The sequence below is a fragment of the Arachis ipaensis genome, chromosome B9 (genome assembly GCF_059453495.1).
Source record: "Arachis ipaensis isolate K30076 ecotype BB chromosome B9, ASM5945349v1, whole genome shotgun sequence".
Lineage (NCBI taxonomy): Eukaryota > Viridiplantae > Streptophyta > Magnoliopsida > Fabales > Fabaceae > Arachis > Arachis ipaensis.
This window is the reverse complement of record NC_142444.1, coordinates 150,424,166-150,441,963: the sequence shown is the minus strand read 5'-3', so window position 1 is coordinate 150,441,963 and position 17,798 is coordinate 150,424,166. Positions and strand designations below refer to the sequence as shown.

At 36.4% G+C, this 17,798-nt stretch overlaps 1 protein-coding gene and 1 long non-coding RNA gene across 5 annotated transcripts; one reads left to right on the top strand and one right to left on the bottom strand.

Annotated features, from left to right (window-relative positions):
* Positions 1–7,228: 7,228 nt before the first annotated feature.
* LOC110266321 (uncharacterized) lies at positions 7,229–8,302 on the bottom strand. Its single transcript, XR_015899941.1, has 3 exons — positions 8,177–8,302; positions 7,442–7,522; positions 7,229–7,363 (listed from the first exon to the last, which is right to left on the bottom strand). It is a non-coding gene; the product is annotated as an uncharacterized LOC110266321 (long non-coding RNA).
* A 294-nt stretch (positions 8,303–8,596) lies between these two features.
* On the top strand, positions 8,597–16,002 carry LOC107617801 (tRNA nucleotidyltransferase cca2). 4 transcript variants are annotated; one of them, XM_016319669.3, is made up of 16 exons: positions 8,597–9,202; positions 10,311–10,741; positions 10,821–10,951; positions 11,092–11,209; positions 11,497–11,552; positions 11,675–11,724; positions 11,846–11,944; positions 12,069–12,178; positions 12,327–12,454; positions 13,314–13,380; positions 13,519–13,602; positions 14,071–14,133; positions 14,270–14,417; positions 14,847–15,005; positions 15,293–15,390; positions 15,486–16,002. In XM_016319669.3, the coding sequence occupies exons 2-16, from the start codon at positions 10,394–10,396 to the stop codon at positions 15,588–15,590; spliced, it is 1,764 nt and encodes a 587-aa protein (XP_016175155.1). In that variant the 5' UTR covers positions 8,597–9,202; positions 10,311–10,393; the 3' UTR covers positions 15,591–16,002. The 4 variants fall into 4 exon arrangements, with proteins under 4 accessions (XP_016175155.1, XP_016175156.1, XP_088356081.1 ...); XM_016319670.3 differs by having other exon boundaries at positions 10,306–10,741; XM_088499955.1 differs by having other exon boundaries at positions 8,750–9,202; positions 10,311–10,729.
* Positions 16,003–17,798: the final 1,796 nt, after the last annotated feature.

The following is a 17,798-nucleotide window of genomic DNA, read 5'->3' as shown; positions in this document are numbered from 1 at the left end:
AGAGATAAAAGTCAAAATACTGCCTAAATTTTTATTTCAGGGGTGTATAGTTCTTAAAATATAACTAATTACCAAAAGAAACGCAGACAAATCGTTAGTTATTCAAGAAAGTTAAACACTACCGTGTTATTTGCTTGCAGTAGAGACTCTCATTGTGCATGCAAATCTTGAAGAATAGAAATCCCAAGATCTTCTGTCTCAAATATTGTTCTTCTACTATCCTCAATTCTATCACCAGACTTGTTCAACCTCTCGGTTGATGCCATTAATCTTTCTCTTTGATCAGCTGATGTCTATTATAGTCACATTAGCAGCTGGCATCAAATTTGATGGCGCCAATCCAAGAAAAGAGGTGTTCAGAAATGAAAGTTCGATATATAAGCTTAATATGTATAAGGACATAAGATGCTATGAAAAATAGGATAGTTAGCAATAAAATATAATATAAATATTTGAATTGGTGCCTAAATTTATATATATTAGTGTCTTAATTTGATCATCAAAATTTAGATTTATTTAATTTGGTCTTTCAATTTAGCACTCAGTAATTTAGATTTGTTTCTAACTTTATTTTCATCATAAAATTGTCAACGATATACTTGTTTTTAATAAATATTTGATGTAACAATTAAAACTTATTTATCTTAATTTTCTTCCAGCAAAATCTTTAAAATTTTAATTCAAATTTCACTTACGAATTTTAAAAGTCAATTATACTCACTCTGACAAACAAGTATCAATTTGTGAACTGAGCCTGTTCAAATATTCAGTAGGGCTATGTTTCTATCCTCTTCCAGCTGATGCACTTCCTAATTTAAAAGAAACTTCCCTAGCATTAGTAATTAGGAATGCACAAATAATATTACTAGCTAGCTTATAATCATTCACCTTAAATATCTCATACTGGCAATTAGAATTAATTAGGTTCATATATAGATTAAGGATATAGGCAATAATTAACTTCATTATAATGAAATTTTAAACAGCAGTCGCAGTTATATATATCTTTATGTTGGTAGATTGAATAAAATCAATCAAATAATTCAATCAAATATGAGTCTCTTTTTTTTCAAGTGCTCTTAATATCTCCTTTGCAACTTTATACTTCTTCTGGGCAATTTCTTCACATAGGACAGCAGCAAGCATAACCTACAAGTTGATCAAGCGATAAAGCTTCAACAGAGATTAGTCTTTGAGAAGAGTTGGATCAACAGCAAGCAAACTCTTCCAACCTGAATCAACAAAAGAAATTACCAAATCGTGAGAAGAGTTGGACCAACAACTCGCATAGCAGTTAAAAAAAAATTCAAATAAAGCAAGTAGGGGATTTCAATTATCTTCAATTTAAACGTGTTGTAATGACTCTTTAATTTCTAGGAAGAGAGTCCCTATATTGAATTAGCACTTATGAAACTTGGATCAATTATCTTCAATTTAAACCTGTTGTAATGACCCTATTATCAACTGTATAATATTATATATATTAATAATTGTTAATATATGCTCTTAATTAGTCAAAAAAGCTGGCTGCTGTGTACCTTTATATATAACATCATCTCACCTAACCTCCCCTTTTACCTTAAGCCAGGAATTCCTACAAATTTTCTATCTTTGCAACTTTCCTTAATTAATGGTCAGTAATTTGCTTGCTTTTTTTTTTTTTTTCATGAATTGCATTGTAGCATTAATGGCATACTAACTAATAATCTAGATAGATACTCAAAATGGTGCCATAAATGTTCGGTACAGGGTACTCTTCTTCTTTTGCTGATGATTCAACACTACTGCTTCACATAGCTGCAACAACCACATACACATTTTGCAACGTCAATTTGGTAAAACATTTTTTTTAGAAAGTCATACACAACTATATTATTACTAAAACAAAAAAGACATAGTTGTATAATCACACTATCACCATTAAAGCAAAACATCAATACATGAATGTGAAGTGCCATTTTAGAACAGCAAAACTATGGTTCATTAGTGTTTTACTTGACTTGTTTTCTCCCCAAAATTCTAAATTTAAATCACAAAAATATCATGAACTAATATTTTTTGCATTGAGAATATAACGAATGGAAGTGTTTAACATCCTCCTCGAAAATGTAAGAAGGAGTCAAGTTAATCCCCCCGCCAAACCACCACTGCCTAGGTACTCCGGGAGCATCTGTAGAATGCAACAAGGTTACACAGTTAGTAGCAGCAAATTTATGCAGATACTTATTTGCAAGACAATTACCTTAGAAATTGACATATGTAAGATTTTGAGCTATATGACAAACAACAAACCTATTCTTTCATGGATGACTTTCTCCAAAGCCTCCAGCTCAATCAACCTCCTCTGTGGCTTTAATTTTGAGCTACTTGAATGTTTAGGAAGTTAGATTCTAAACTTTATAGGAAGTACAAAAAAACAAAGAAACATGAGTGATAGAAAGTTAGGAATTTAAAAATCCTAAATTGAGGAAAAATGTTGAAAGATGTAAAAAGACCTAATGTAGCGCTGGTGGATGGACTTAGCTATACCAGACTTGAAGACGAGAATATGGAGGCGGCGCTCGAGCAAGTTCTCGACGGTGAGAGAGAGGATGTAATTGAGCTTGTTCTGCGTCTCGTCGAGGAGGTCGTAACGGAACATCCTCAGAGGCTTGGGCGTTGCAACCAGATCTGGAGAGGCGATAAACCGTAGTGGCAATGGCGATACGAGCTCTCTTTCCTCTCTGAATCTCTCTATTTCACTCTTCTCTCAGATCTCCTCAACCATCGGCACTGAGTCCACGCCCAAACCGTACTTCGAGTGCTTCACATCCGCCGGAGCAAAAGTAGAACAAGTGGCAAAACCTGCCGGAGAAGACGACGCAGTAGTAACACCGCGCGGATATGACGCGCCATAGTGAGAGGGAGCTGGCCTTGGGCTTCAGAGCTTTGGTACGGTGGCGCATTGATGTAGGCTCAGATGCAGGTAAGTTGGCGGTAGCGGAATGAGTTGGAGATGCGGCATCGCTGTCTTTCTCCTTCATTGGAATCGAAAAAATTCTGTTTAGGGTTTTGGAGTTTCACCATTCTTTTTTTTTGTTGGGTTCATTTTGTTTGGATGGGAGTTTGTCCATAATCATGATTGGGAGTTTGATAAATTGCCACAAATAACTAAATATCTTGTAGTAGAAACTGAATTGTCCATGTATTTCGTTATTTACATTGGTGCATGTCCGTTACTATCACATGAGCAGAAAAACGATGTAGTTTTGGACAGTGAAACATTTATTATCTTCTGAGTTTTTATATATCTTTTATCAACTGCTCTCTATTTATCACAATCCTATCAAAATAAGTGAAGTTTCACTTCAAAAGTTGTTATCTACATGACTATCTTTCATAGATAAACATGTTAAAATAATTAACATTACATATAAGTATCACTGTTAGGTTTTAGTTGATGAATTGATTGAAGGACATCATGTGTCCACCTTTTACTATCCTAAAAGACTGAATTGGTACTTTTTTTCTTTAAGGATTAATTTGTTCGAAGTCGAAATCTTCAGGACCTTATTATTATTTTACTCTATTTTTTAATAAAAATTTTTGTATTCCAAAAAACTTGAAAAAATAGTGATATATGTAAGCATTTTTTTATTTTTGGACTTGAGTTAATAGTCAAAATCGTCCCTGAAAGATATCCCGATCTCCATTTTCGTCCCCGAAAGATAAACTTAATCAAAATCGTCCTCGAAAGATTTAAAATTAATCACGTTAGTCCCTCCGTCTATTCTGTTATTAACAACGTTAATTTTGCTGATGTAGCACGTGAGTTTTTTTTGTCAAGGTTCAAATCATTAGAAAATTGGAGCCCCAACCTAACAACCCGACCCGAAGATCACAGACTCTCCTTCTCCTCTACGCGTCTCAGCCTCCATGCCAGTTCCAACAGTTGCTGGCTCCTCGTTGATGTCATTTTTCCTGCCATCACCTACATTAATGCCTTTTCATCAGCTCCCGTCAGTATCTATTTCCATACCCTAACCCACCCAACCCCAAACCCCAAACTGACCTCTCTCTCTCTCTCTGTGTGTGTGTGTGTGTGTGTGTGTGTGTGCAGGTTGGGTCAGCATCCAAAATTGGAGCAATCTCTAGCCTAGCAGTAGAGGCAGAAGCAATTAGGAATGCCATGATACTTGCAAACAATTTAGGGTTATAGAAAGTGTTTATTGAGTTAGATAGCTTACCTCTAGTGCATAATTTGAAATCAAAGAGCAGGATTGGGGACATTGATCCAATATTGTTGGACATCCTACAGTTGGCAAGGGAGGATAACAAGTTCGGGTTCACTTGGACGCCAAGGGAGGGAAATAGATTAGCACATGAAATTGCAGCCATGGAACTCGGTGGAGCGCTGGAGCAATCCTGTACGATTAACCCGCCCCCTGAACTCAGGGTAGTGATCCGACGCGACGTCGAGAGTTGCTGAGGAGCAAGGATCGAACGACGTCAACAGAACCAGTAGCAAGGGCAACAACAGATGACGTCAGGAGCCACGGACAGAGGAGCATACGTCCGAGGAAGCTCAGATCAGGGGCGGAGACTGAACGGGCATATCGTTCAGAAGACGATGACGACGGCGGAAGTTCGAAATCGTCCTCCTTGGTGCAACGACAACCGTGTTCCGCAAGTAGTGCTCTGTGATGCGGCTAACCGAATTGGATTGGGGGTGGAAAGCGAGCACTATACCATTGATGCGGCGGTGGCAGCAGCTGTGGAGCAAGGGCTCTAAGACGCTTGATAGGTGGCGGAGGTTGACGTTCAAGCAAGGCGTGGTAACTCTGCAACATCCGGCGACGGCGGTAGTTACTGGAGACGGTGCACAGCGTGAAGCTTGAAGAACCACCATTGCGGGGGTTGTGTTGCAGCGGGACGGGAATGGAGGCTCGAAACTACTCAGATAGGTTGAAGAGAGATTTTTGGGCTAGGTACGAGTGGATCGAGGTTCTGGGTAGTTAGGGTTCTGTTTCTGTTTCTTGGGTTTAACAGCCCACGACAAAAAAGACAAAAAAAAACTAACGTGCCATGTCAGTAAAATTAACGTTGTTAGTGACAGAATAGACGGAAGGACTAACATGGTTAATTTTAAATCTTTTGAGGACAATTTTGATTAAATTTATCTTTCAGAGACAAAAATGAAGATCGAGGTATTTTTTAAGAACGATTTTGACTATTAACCATGGTTCTGAAAACCGAACCGGACCGGCCAGTTCAACCAAAATAACTGGGAACCGGTCACCTAGCCGGTCCGAATAAGGTTATAAACCGCCTGACAAAAAACTGGTCGAACCGGCGGTTAACCGGTGAACTGGAAGAACCGTTCGATTTTTTAGCGATTTTTGGTTTGAAAATAAAAGTGCTAAACGGCGTCGTTTTGCCTCTTAAAAAAAAAAAAAAAAAGGCTAAACGCCTAACGAAGCCCTAATCCCCTAATTACTCAGAAATCACCCAGAAGCCAGTAGAGGAATCTCCCCTCTTCGCAGTCGCACGCCACCACCATCCTCCTCGCAGCCCACCGCCATCGCCACCGCATCCCGCAACCACAGCAGCGACGACGTTGACCACCGCAACCACCACCGCGTCCTGTTTCGTCGCGGAGCTCGCCTCCTCTTTCGTCGTCGCCGAGCTCGCCTCCTCATTGGTCGTCGCCGAGCTCGCCTCCTCTCTCGTCGTCGCCGAGCTCGCCTCCTCTCTCGTCGTCGCCGAGCTCGCCTCCTCTCTCGTCGCCGTTACTCGCCGCCGGTAATACTCTGTTCTTATTCGGTTATTCCTCCTCGCTGCCTTCTGATTTTCTGTGATTGATTTTATTTATTTGTTTGCGATTTTTGATTTATTTGTTATCTGTTCATGATTTGTTTGTTTGCTGGATGCATGATTTTGTTTTTTTGATTTTCTGGGGTTATTTGTTCATGATGAATTTGGTTGCTGCTTCATGATTCTGGCTTTTGATTTTCTGAGGTTATTTGTTCATGATTAATTTGTTTGTTGCTTCATGATTTTGGTTGCTGAATATCTTATTTGTTCATGGTTTTCTGAAATTATCTTCTGGTCTATGATTTTCTGATTGTTACAGATGGAACAATCACAAAGTAACTCACAGCCACAAGATAATGCTATTCAAGATTCTCAAACTGGTTCATCCAGAGATAAATCTGATCCAGCTTGACAATATTTTACAATGAAGTATGACAAAAATAACAAGGCTCAATATACATGTATTTTCTACTTGAATACTTATAATAGAGGGAGAATATATAGAATGAAATATTATCTTGCAAAAATCTCTGGACAAATTAAAGTTTGTAACAAAGTAACTGAAGATGTTGAGATTGTTGGTGTTGTGGTGGTGCTCTGGGCGACACAGATGGCTCCTCTCCAGAGTAATCAAGCTCATTCTGCAAGCAGTGGAATAAACTTTCACATATGCACTTTACAACCAAGAATAACAAATCCAATAATCTCAAAGCCTAAAGGCATCCCAGAGCAGCCAAACATTGAGTATCACACTTTTCCCAAAACATCTACATATCTAAATAGCTGCCACAACCACACACACAACAACCATAATCGCTTTAATTTTCAGGGTAAGTTATCAGGCTCAAAAATATTTTCTATCCTGCGTAACTACCCTTTTCGATTGCCACAAGATCATCAAGTTCTCAAGTTTCATAATCATATTCACTGTTTAAGATTTTAAATGGATGATCCAGCAAATCTTCAAAGTGGCATAAGATCTACAATTATTTTTTCTACCTCTATCAAGAAGCGGCTTTAGGGCAATTTTGTACTGTCTTGAAGCCCACAAGTAAAATATACAACTTCAAATAAACCATTTCACAGAAACTAAAACTAAAAAGAACATCTCCATACAAACCATCTCTTAATTTAAGAAAATAAAAAAAGAAAGATAGACAGGATTGCAGAAAAACAGAATGAAAAGCAACAAGAAGTGAATTAGCCTACTTATAGATACAACAGACAACTGATAAATAAGCAAGCATCGTTTCTCCACTGAATGTTTCTTAAAACCATGAAAACTTCAACTGATAGTTGAGGAATGAAGACAGCAAGACTGGTATAACATTTCAAAACTATCTTGTACCTCTTTCTCCATGGGCAGTAAAAGAACTCATCCCTGATCATGGGTGGGATTCGGGCCAAATTCTACACAAAATTCTGTGCTGCTTAGCTTAGGCCCTTCAAAAATTCTCATGATCAGGTCAACTTCCGTAGATCACGCACTTTCTTTTCACTAACTTCCACTTCTATAGTCCATATATCTCTCTCATCCCCTTTTACCCCATGTGTGTGTTGGTGTTGTTTGCTAGAGAAATACACATTTCCCCCACTAAGCCACTCTCAATCAGCAGAAGGATTTATGAAAATTTATACATGATACTACCTGAATGTAGTTAAGTATATCAACTGTTGCAACCCTTGATCCTCCCTCTTGTTGTCTCCAGATCCACTGACACAGTTTTTCCTAAAATCATAAAGGGATCCAAGAAAATGAAATAAGAACCAAGAAAACTTTCAAAATTGTTCAATGTTTCTCATACTAGAACCATAGCTGAAAATGGGGACAAGAATAAGGGGTAATATTTTCCATCACAAGCTATCCCAAGTTCTTGAATTGAAACCAGGCTCCAAAAAGCAAACATGTATGAAAACCTGCTGAATGTTAGCAAAATTTCTCGAAAGTGGAAACAGAATATATTTTTGGACACTAATAAAGGCAAGCAAAAATTTTGCAAAAACTTCAAACTTCTAATCTCAACCGTCTCAATTTCATTTGAGAAAAACATCATTTTACAACAATGTAAACCAACCTAGGCAACAGTACTTTCAAGTTTCAGCCTACAAAAAGACAAGAAATCAATCAACGGTTTACTAATCTGATATCACCTGATATCTGATTATATACTCAATCTAACATGGTTCAGTGAATCAAGATAAAGTTATTAGGTTAAATCCACTACATTAAAACACGACAAACAAACCAGCAACGAAATTAACAGAACTAGAATTCAGCAAAAGAATCTTAATGATTTTATTTTCCAAAACAATCATCAGCAATTGAATATCAGCATCTGCTAAATTGAAACTCATGAGCACAGGCACATAGTGATTATTATACCTGAATATGAGCTGAATCCTTCAATCAAATATTACTAGGAGGACTTATTCATTCACCTTAAGAACTATTAGCCGAATTTGGCCACATATTCAATAGTGAAGAGGCTAAGAATTGTTAGCATTCTTTACTCCCATCAATTAAAAAGGTTTCCCTTGGTTTTAACAATTTAAAACCCTAAATATGATTCAGAGAAACACGCAAAAACAGAACAGCATCCGAACATGATACACTACAAGTCCACTTTTCATGCCATCCAACCATAACAATCCAAGGGATTTTTCAGCCTAGGCACAATTTAAAATTAAGATTCAAATTAAAACCATAAAAAAAAATAATTTTATTATTTCTAACTTCCCCAAAAAAGAAAAAAACACGGAGAACAGCCCTAATAAAACCCAAGGGCAAAAACATCAAAGACCCAAAATTACAAAAGCTAAAAATCTTAAGATCTTTGAAGCAACAAAACAAGAAAAACTATTAACTCTTTTTGACTCAGTAGCTTCACCGTGTATTTTACTTTTTTAACCCTCCATCCAATTCTGATTTAAAAAAAAAAAAAAAAAAAATCCCCCCACCCAATACCACGTCGTTGTGTTACGAGGGAAAAAAAAAAACCCCTAATTTCCCACGGGTCGCCCCTCCCCATCCCCAACCTCTGACACTCTCACACAGGCAGCGGCTCTCAGCCTCAGGGTCACACACTGTCACCACAACATCACCGCCTCGTCTCCGCGCCTCTCGCCGGCAACTCTGCTTCGTCTGCGCCACTTCTCGCCTCCCTCTGTGTCGTGCCGGCCGTCTTGGCTCCGCCGTGGCTTGCCTTCTCTGCCTCCGCCTCCGCCTCGTGCCTCCTCTGTCTCTGATACCTCCGTTTCTGTCGTCCTCGTGTTGACTCCCTCCTCTGCTGGCTCTCTCTGCTCGTGCGGTCACCTCTACTCGACGGTGGCCTGCCTCTTCGACGGTGGAACGGCCCCAACCCGTCGCTAACTGCTGACTTTGGTTTTTCTGACATTCTGCAGTGTAGAGGTGAGTTTTTTTTTTATAGTTATTCTATATTAATTTTTTGGACTTCATTTTTGCTGTTTTAATGTAGGTTTAGAAGAGACAAATTGATGCTAACTGTATTTGTATGTAAAACTAATTGATTTAATTTGTTGTTCTCTTTGTTCTTTTTCCTTTCTTGAGGCTTGTATACTAAAGTTGGAAAAACTGAGAGAGATAATAAAGCAGAAGACATTTTTATTAGCACTACAAAATTTGTCTCCTAGCTTGATAATCAAATGATGAAGATTTAATAAGAGGGTCTTCTTCTGGTGTTGTGTAGCACTCTTTAATTTCCTCAGTGGATTAATCACTTTGCAATGGTTTGATTTGGAGGTCAGTGGTAATAAATAAGAGTTTGTTGTTTGTTTTCAAAAGAGAGAAAATGGGAAGGTTCTAGCAGTTTTAAGTTTCAACATGGAATTTTCATTTGAGTTGAAGTTTTTTTTTGTTATATTTGTCTTGTTTTTGATGGAGGATGGCCCTTTTGTTTTCCTTTGCATGTTTAGAACAAAGATGCTAAAAAGTGCAAAAAAAAAAAAAGGGGAGAGAGTGACAGTAGAAGATACATTGTGGCACATAAAAGCATAATCACAAGTCACAGCCACACGGTTAGGCTTTTCTAGAGGAATGTTCATGTTCACAAAACATATTGGAATGCTGCCATATTAGTTTATTTTCCAATGGAATATATTTCCTTGAAAGAAAAAAAAAGTCCTAATTTCAGCATTTGCATTATAACTTTAATTTTCGGGGTGTTTTCTTTTTCTTAATTAATCTCTGGACAATTGATTATTTAAGTGAGACCAGGTCAACTAGTTCAACCAATGACCCAGTAGTCTACTTGGTTCAATTACCAGTTCGATTCTAATAACTATGCTAAAAAATGTAAAAGATCTTCTTTCATTGATAAAAGATCTTTTTTTAACAACTTAATGACACTCAAATAATCTCTAACAGGCATGTTTCATGCCATCATAGTTTTTATAAGCACTTGTATTTCATGTTGTGTTTTTACGGTTTTTCCTTTATTACCCTTCTCTATAAACTAAGAATTGAACTTACCACTTATACTTTTGTTATACAAGCATAGAGCATGAGGGAAATGGGCAAGCACCGCAATTTTGAGCAGTGTGTTATATAAAGCGTCTGCATTCAAAACCGTATAAGGATTCCATGAAATTCACTTTGAAAACTGCAACCAGCCATTTCTTCCTCACTAGATTCTCACTCTTACGCACACCAACTGTTACGACTCTTCCTCTTCCTCTTCCTCTTCTTAACTATCCCCTTCCAACAAGAACAACAACAATAACAACAACAACAACTATCTCTACGCCGTCGTTTCCAATTTACTCCGCCTGCGCACCAATGTCGATTGCCACTCAGCACATTCTTCAGGTGAGGGACAAAATCGAACTTTCGGACATTGAGCGGAGAATCTTCGATAGGCTTCTCGCCACTCTCCGCCACTTTAACCTCCAAACTCAGCTCCGCGTCGCCGGCGGCTGGGTACGCGACAAGGTCCCTCGCTCTTTTCTCTCTACATAGCTCTTTACCTGTAATTTTTCCGTTTGGAGTTTGAATTTGGTTGGTTTTGCAGCTCCTGGGGAAGGATTGCTATGACATTGATATCGCTCTTGACAATATGATGGGCACTGAGTTTGTCGACAAGGTGAGGGAGTACTTGTTGTCCATCGGTGAAGATGCTCAGGGTGTTTGCGTCATTGAGTCGTATGTTCTTCCCAATTTCCCATTCTTATTTCTTTTTTTAAAACATTTTTATTGTATGTTTCTCAAGTGTTACTCTGTTTAGTCATGAAAATTGAATTCTTTGGAGCGATGTAGAACTTAAATGGCATTTTTTTTGGCAGCAACCCTGACCAGTCGAAACATTTGGAGACAGCAAGGATGCATTTGTTTGATATGTGGATTGATTTTGTTAACTTAAGGAGTGAAGAGTATACTGAGAATAGCCGCATTCCTTCTAAGGTATGTTAACATGTTCTTGTTATATGTATATTTCATATTATTCCCTTTTGATTTATTGTCGTATAACATGTTATGCTAATTTCCTCCTAGTTGGAATCACTTCAATGTCTTGTCTTGTTATTGATGAAGGCGATTTTCCTCTATGTTTTGCACACTCCTTGTTTTTTAAGCTAATTTTATGCCAACATGAAATGTTGATTATCTACTTTTGCAATGTGTGCTTGTGTATATTCTCCCCATTACCAAGTCGAGTAAAACCAAATAAAGTTTTTCTTCATGTCTAACAGCAAAGCTTTGGCACACCTGAAGAGGATGCATATAGGAGGGATTTGACAATTAACAGGTATCTTTGTGTGCATATATCTGGGTCTATGGCCCATCATTTTTTCTGTGAATGTTGGTTTGAGTCCTTGTTCGGACATTTTAAATGATAGTTCCCTAAAGCTGTTTGGTTGTGCATGACAGCTTATTCTACAACATCAACACTGGTTCGGTTGAAGATTTCACGAAGAGAGGTTAGAATTGATCTTATTGCCAAAACAAGTATAAGAATTACTTGACCCTCCCTCCCCCTCTTCCCTCCACACATTTCTTTTTTATATCTCCACATGTATCAATCTCTTTGGCACTTTGCAGGGATCTCAGACCTTAAGTCTGGAAGGATAGTGACTCCTTTACCTCCCAAGGCCACCTTTCTTGATGACCCTTTACGAGTTCTTCGAGCCATTAGATTTGGTATACTTTAATTTTTAAGATATTTGCATTTTGTATACCCTGTGAACATTTTTTTGTATGCTTTTATACGAAGCTTGAACTTGGTTTCCAGCTCTGTTTAAGAGAGATGTTTTATTATATATAGGTGCTAGATTTGAATTCACTCTAGATGAAGATCTGAAAGTAGCTGCTGCATGTGGTGATGTGAAAGATGCTCTTGCTGCTAAAATTAGCAGAGAGCGCATTGGAACAGAGGTATGTGCTAACCCTCCCATTCCCTTCAATATGGATACTGAGGAAGTGGTTTTCAATTATGGAATGCTATTGGATATTTTAACGGAAATAGCTTATATATAATATTGAAAATTTAGTCGTCTATGGTCTCCTGTGTGTTGTTTTGTAGGTTGATCTTATGATATCTGGAAATCAACCTGTCAAGGCAATGACTCATATTTGTGATCTGACATTATTTTGGACTGTGTTCAGTCTTCCTCCTGAGTTTGAACCTACTATTTCAGATGGATGTGAAAGGTAAGTTTGCAGGTTTTTTGCCCCCTTGTTTTTAATAGGTTAAAAGGTGTATAATGATTGCAAATCCTTTATTAATTTCACACACATCTTGCGCACATAGAAAGAGTTAGCTGAATATTATTGCCACTTCTACCCAAAAAAAGAAAGAATAAAAAACAATAATGGTCAGTGCACCACTAGCAGCCTTATATATTTGTTGTGAACTTCAAATTTGAAAGAAGTATCATTATACTCATTGAGACGTGTGTTGTTATTGTACTCACACACACAATCCTAATCATATATATATATATATATATATATATATATATATATATATATATATATATATATATATATATATATATATATATATATATTAAAGTTCATTTCTTTTTTTTCCCTCATCACCTTACATGTTATAAAAGCCTTGTGAAATATAATATATGGAGTTGTTTGTAAAACCAAATCTTATGAAGAATAGAGGTGAAATCCATAAGTTGGATGGGAGATGCATCAATTTTATACATAAATGCATATGGCTCTTCTTGGCTCTAGTATTCATTTAACTTTTGATACAAGATCAGACATGGGTTGAACTTGACAGATGACATGAAGTGCTCAAGGGCAAGGCCCACAAAACCTGTGGATAAGAAAAAATTGTTTGGTTTACTAGCAATATTACAGTAGTAGTTGAACAAATTATGAAGAGACACTTTTCTCACTTTTATTCCTTCCCTATGTAAATGGCTAAACCCTATACTTGTAACATTTTTTTCCCTCTTGGCTCTCTATTTTGTTTTTCACTATACTTTTGCACAAGATAAAATGTTTATCTTTCTTGGCAACGGTGATCAGCTAATTCTTTCACTTTATCCAGACTTTGCATTGCTTACTTGGATACTGCATGGAACCTTGTCCATTTACTCAAAGAGTCAACCTTTACAGTGAGTAATGAGTTTTTCATTTTTACCGTAATCCATTTTCACATATATGGTCACAATAAGAAGTTGTTGTCATTCCATTATCATTTTATTTTTTCTTGATTATATCTGGTCATGATAAATGATTTCTGTGTTGCTTAGGACGAAGAAAGGAGGTTGTCACTTTTTGCTGCTTTGTTTCTCCCACTTAAAAATACCACTTACCAAGTAAAGAAAGCGAAGGTGGTATGTGTCTTGTCCATTCTATGTGATACTATTTTTGAATTTGTAATTTTTTTATTTTTTTTTTTGTGCTTTGAATCGATACATCTAGCAAAGTGTCTAAATTAGAACTCTAGTGTCTTGCTTTGTTCTTTTCCTCTTTTTTTCTTTGGTTTGTGTTTTGGAAGTATTTCATATTAGACATGTAGAAACCACAATCTATATCTTGTTAGACTGTCATGCGACACAAGTAGAGATGACAACCACGCTATTGGACAATCTTGGGAGGGACTATTTGTCTCATTTCAAGGATTGCTAATATTGAGCTCAAGTTTTACCTGATACTCAATTGAAAATGCAGGCTGATTTTATCCACAAAATCTATTTACGAGGAACATTTTAATATTGTTATGTAATGCAGTTTCTTTAGTCAGTTTTCTTGTATTCCAATGACATGCTGGTTTAAGACAATAACATTATTTTGAATTATAGGTTCCTGTTGTCAATTATATTATTCGTGACTCACTCAAGCGAAAATCCAAGGATGCAGAAATGGTCAGTTACCATTTACCCTTAGTAAACCCCAGAATAACAGAGTTCTAACATCTGTAATATAAATCATTTCAGTTTTTCAGAATCTGGTTAATGTTTCTATTGGTTAATGTGTTTGTAATTGTGTTTCAAAATCCAGGTGCTTGATTTACACCGAGCATCGCAGAAATTCTTGTCATTGATTCCTTGTCTTGCATCTAATGAGGGTTTGCAATCTGATGATGTTGGTTGGATGAGACGATTGATTGATGATGTCTCTGTTGCTTCTAGAGTCCGGGTTCTAACAGGTATATTGCTCTTGGTCTGCTACCTTAGTATTGGCAGTTCTTCCTTATTTTTTCTGGTAGCTTAGCTCTTGTTGTCGTCAATCTTCAGTTAACTTATTTTGCTAGTTTTGTAAGTTGTGTTGTATGCTAATTTTATTATGCTTTACTATGTTGTGGTTTTCATCTAAATTATTGGGTTTCCTAGTGGAACTTAGCCATGGACACTCCCCTCTATTCATTTTTTAATCATTGTTTCCTATATATTATTTGCACTTCGCCCAAGCCACAATCTACATTTTGCTTCTTAAGTAATCAAGTTTATTTTAAGCTACTTGCTAGATTACCTCAATTTAATGAAAGGAAATCTGTTTCTCTAGGATGTGACTGCAAAGTTATTTTACATATGGATTGCATCTGTCGTGACCAAGATTTTATATTTGATTTATTTAGGTTTTCTCTTGAGGGAGCTTAAAGATTTATGGAGAGTTGCACTATTGGTATCCATATTATTACATCCCATTGACATTAACAACATTGAGGATGAATCCTTACAATTGCACAAACGGAGAGATCTGTTTAATACAGTGGAGAGTGCTATAATAAAACTAGGTGAGCTGTATTAGTCGTTTAACTTGTACCATTGATGCTTGTAATCTATTGCTTGCATCCTTTGAAGAATGAAGGTGTAAGATGTGTATAGCTTTTACTGAAAATTTACTGCAGCATCTACCTGTTCTACTTCATATTCATGATCCTAGTTTGCTGAGCATTTGAAGTTGTATCTCTTTTCTTTGTTCTATCTATGCTTGGCTTTATTTTAGTTGTAACCTCTACCACTTTAAGTGATTGGGAGCCCACACATTATGTAAATATTAACGTATTTTGGTGGATAACAGGCCTCAACAAAGTTTGGGAGGTGAAGCCATTGATCAGTGGCAAAGATGTTATGAATGTCTTACAGCTTAAAGGAGGAGGACCACTGGTTAAGGAGTGGGTAAGTCATTCTATTTACTGCATTTTTACTCGCACAGTCATGCACACTGAACGCTTACTAAATTTGAGGTTCTAATATATCATTTTCACTTGCAGCTAGAAAAATCAATGGCATGGCAACTTGCGAATCCTTCTGGAACTAGTGAGGAATGCATTGACTGGTTAAGAGAAGCCAATTCTAAGCGTGTAAAGTTGGAGTGATGTCGGAACGCTCATTTGTCTGTTCCGTACCATGCACCGAGATGCCTTGGATGGAGGGAGCATAGCCAGAGTTAGCTGTGTGGACAGCAGATGATACTGGGAATCACTTCATGCACACATGACTTGTGGTTGTCCTGCCGCTTCAAAGTTGTATGAAGCTCACAATTTGGATGAAAATTTGCCTCATACTTGTGGATGAAGAAATATGTGAATAGGAATATAGGATAGATATTTTGGCCTTTCTTTTCTTGTCTAATTATAAACTCTTACTTCCTTTAACATATTGGTCCATATTCGAGGAAGAACATATCCCCCTATTCATTTAGGCATGCTTAGCTAGAGCTTTGTCCATCATATATGGAAGAATTTTGCAATGAGTTTATTTTAGTAAATGGAGATATACTTTTGTTCATTTTATGTTCCTACTCGAAGTTGTTTTGAATTATTTAAAACTCTTAGCTTTATTGTTAAGGTTTTAATAACGAAGCTACTATATGATATCTAAAATTGGGGCGAAAAAAGAAAAGAAGAAATATAAATTTCAAGACTATATATAGTAAGCTTTTTTTTTTATCAATTATTTTGACCTGAAGTTGGTCACTTTGTTGTATTTAGACACTGGAAAAAAAAAACTAAAAACTCAAATAAATAAAGAAATTAATTTTTATGCATTTTCAACATAAAATTGGTCTATATTCAATTTTGCTTTTTTAAATAGAAAAGTTTTTTTCTTCTAAAATCATGAATTTAAAAGCTAACTTTTTTTTATTTGTATCCCCCTTAGAAAGCTACCTCAGATTTTTGTTACTTTATTTTTTATTTGGTTGGCACACCTTTAAAGTTGGTTGCATGCATGTTAATGAAGCATTGCTCATATAGAAAAGTAGCTGGTAGTGACTAGTGAGCATGAACACAACACTTCATATAATAATAATTTCACAATGTCAAGTATCGTATCTCTTTTATCTGTAATATCATCTATACTCAAAATTTATCGAAGGTTATGGGGATAGAATAGAATTTGCACTTGTAATAACTTAACTTACTATAGGGATGACAACACTATACGGATTAGTTTTTTTTTTTTTTTTTGGTTTTCCAAGGTATTCTCCAACCTGACAGGTTAATGACTAATCCGCCGCAGTACTGAGCTCCATTTAAGAGTTTGTCGCTGGTCAATGGGTTATTGCATGCATAAGGCGGTCAGATTAGGATGGGTAATTAGGATGAGTTTTTACGTGTTCGAAGTGGGTAATTAGGATGGGTTTTTAGCTGGATGCGGTCAAATTTGGCTAACACATGCCCTACTCACGTCCCTATCCGTCTCGGTATATATAATATATAAAATATATGTAAAATAATTAATAATATTATATATATATTTTTTATTTTTACTTTAATTTATATTATATATGTAATGGTAGTTATATAAATTTTGAAATTTAATTTTATTTGTTGGATTTTAATAATTATAAGGGCAGTACCTACCAAAGTGGATTATGCCATTATGGTTTAATTTTTTACTATTCACGGATAAAAACGAGGTGGATTCTATGAAGGTTATTGTAAAGTGGGACGGGATCAGATAGGACAAAATCTCACCCCTATCCATCTATCTCTACTTACTCTGATTCTTTTACATTTAGGTCCTGACTGCCTTAGAATTTGTTTATGGGGCAATGTACCTTATCTTTTCATTCTAATTATAAGGGTTTGATTAAGCTGTTAAGGAAGCAACTGATTTTTATTATTGTGAATGAACTTATTATGCTGTTTAATTATGGCTGTCCGGCTGTGCCTGTATCCCGTGACACACTTAAGTTGATTCAAGCTTATGGTAGGAAGACAGTTTCTACAATTGTTGACAATGAAGATGAAGAAAGACTAAAGGAGTTTGTAAAGTTATTGAAGGCTGCTGCATCTGCAAATTGCGACTTAATATTTGGTTATGTTGGAGTTATACAGCTGGAAGAATCTGCATCATATATGCATGCTTTAATCGTATCAACTTTGACATATGCGTTTATGCTTGTGTATTTGAGAGATGGAGTTATAGTTGAAAGCAGTGTATAAATTAAGCTGGAGACAAGAAGGATTAATTAAACCAACACAAACCAATAATATTATTATCAATGAAACTTGACAATTTCATTTCTATTGGGAGGATGTGTAAACATTTGAGATTGTGTATTTTGATAATTTAAGTTG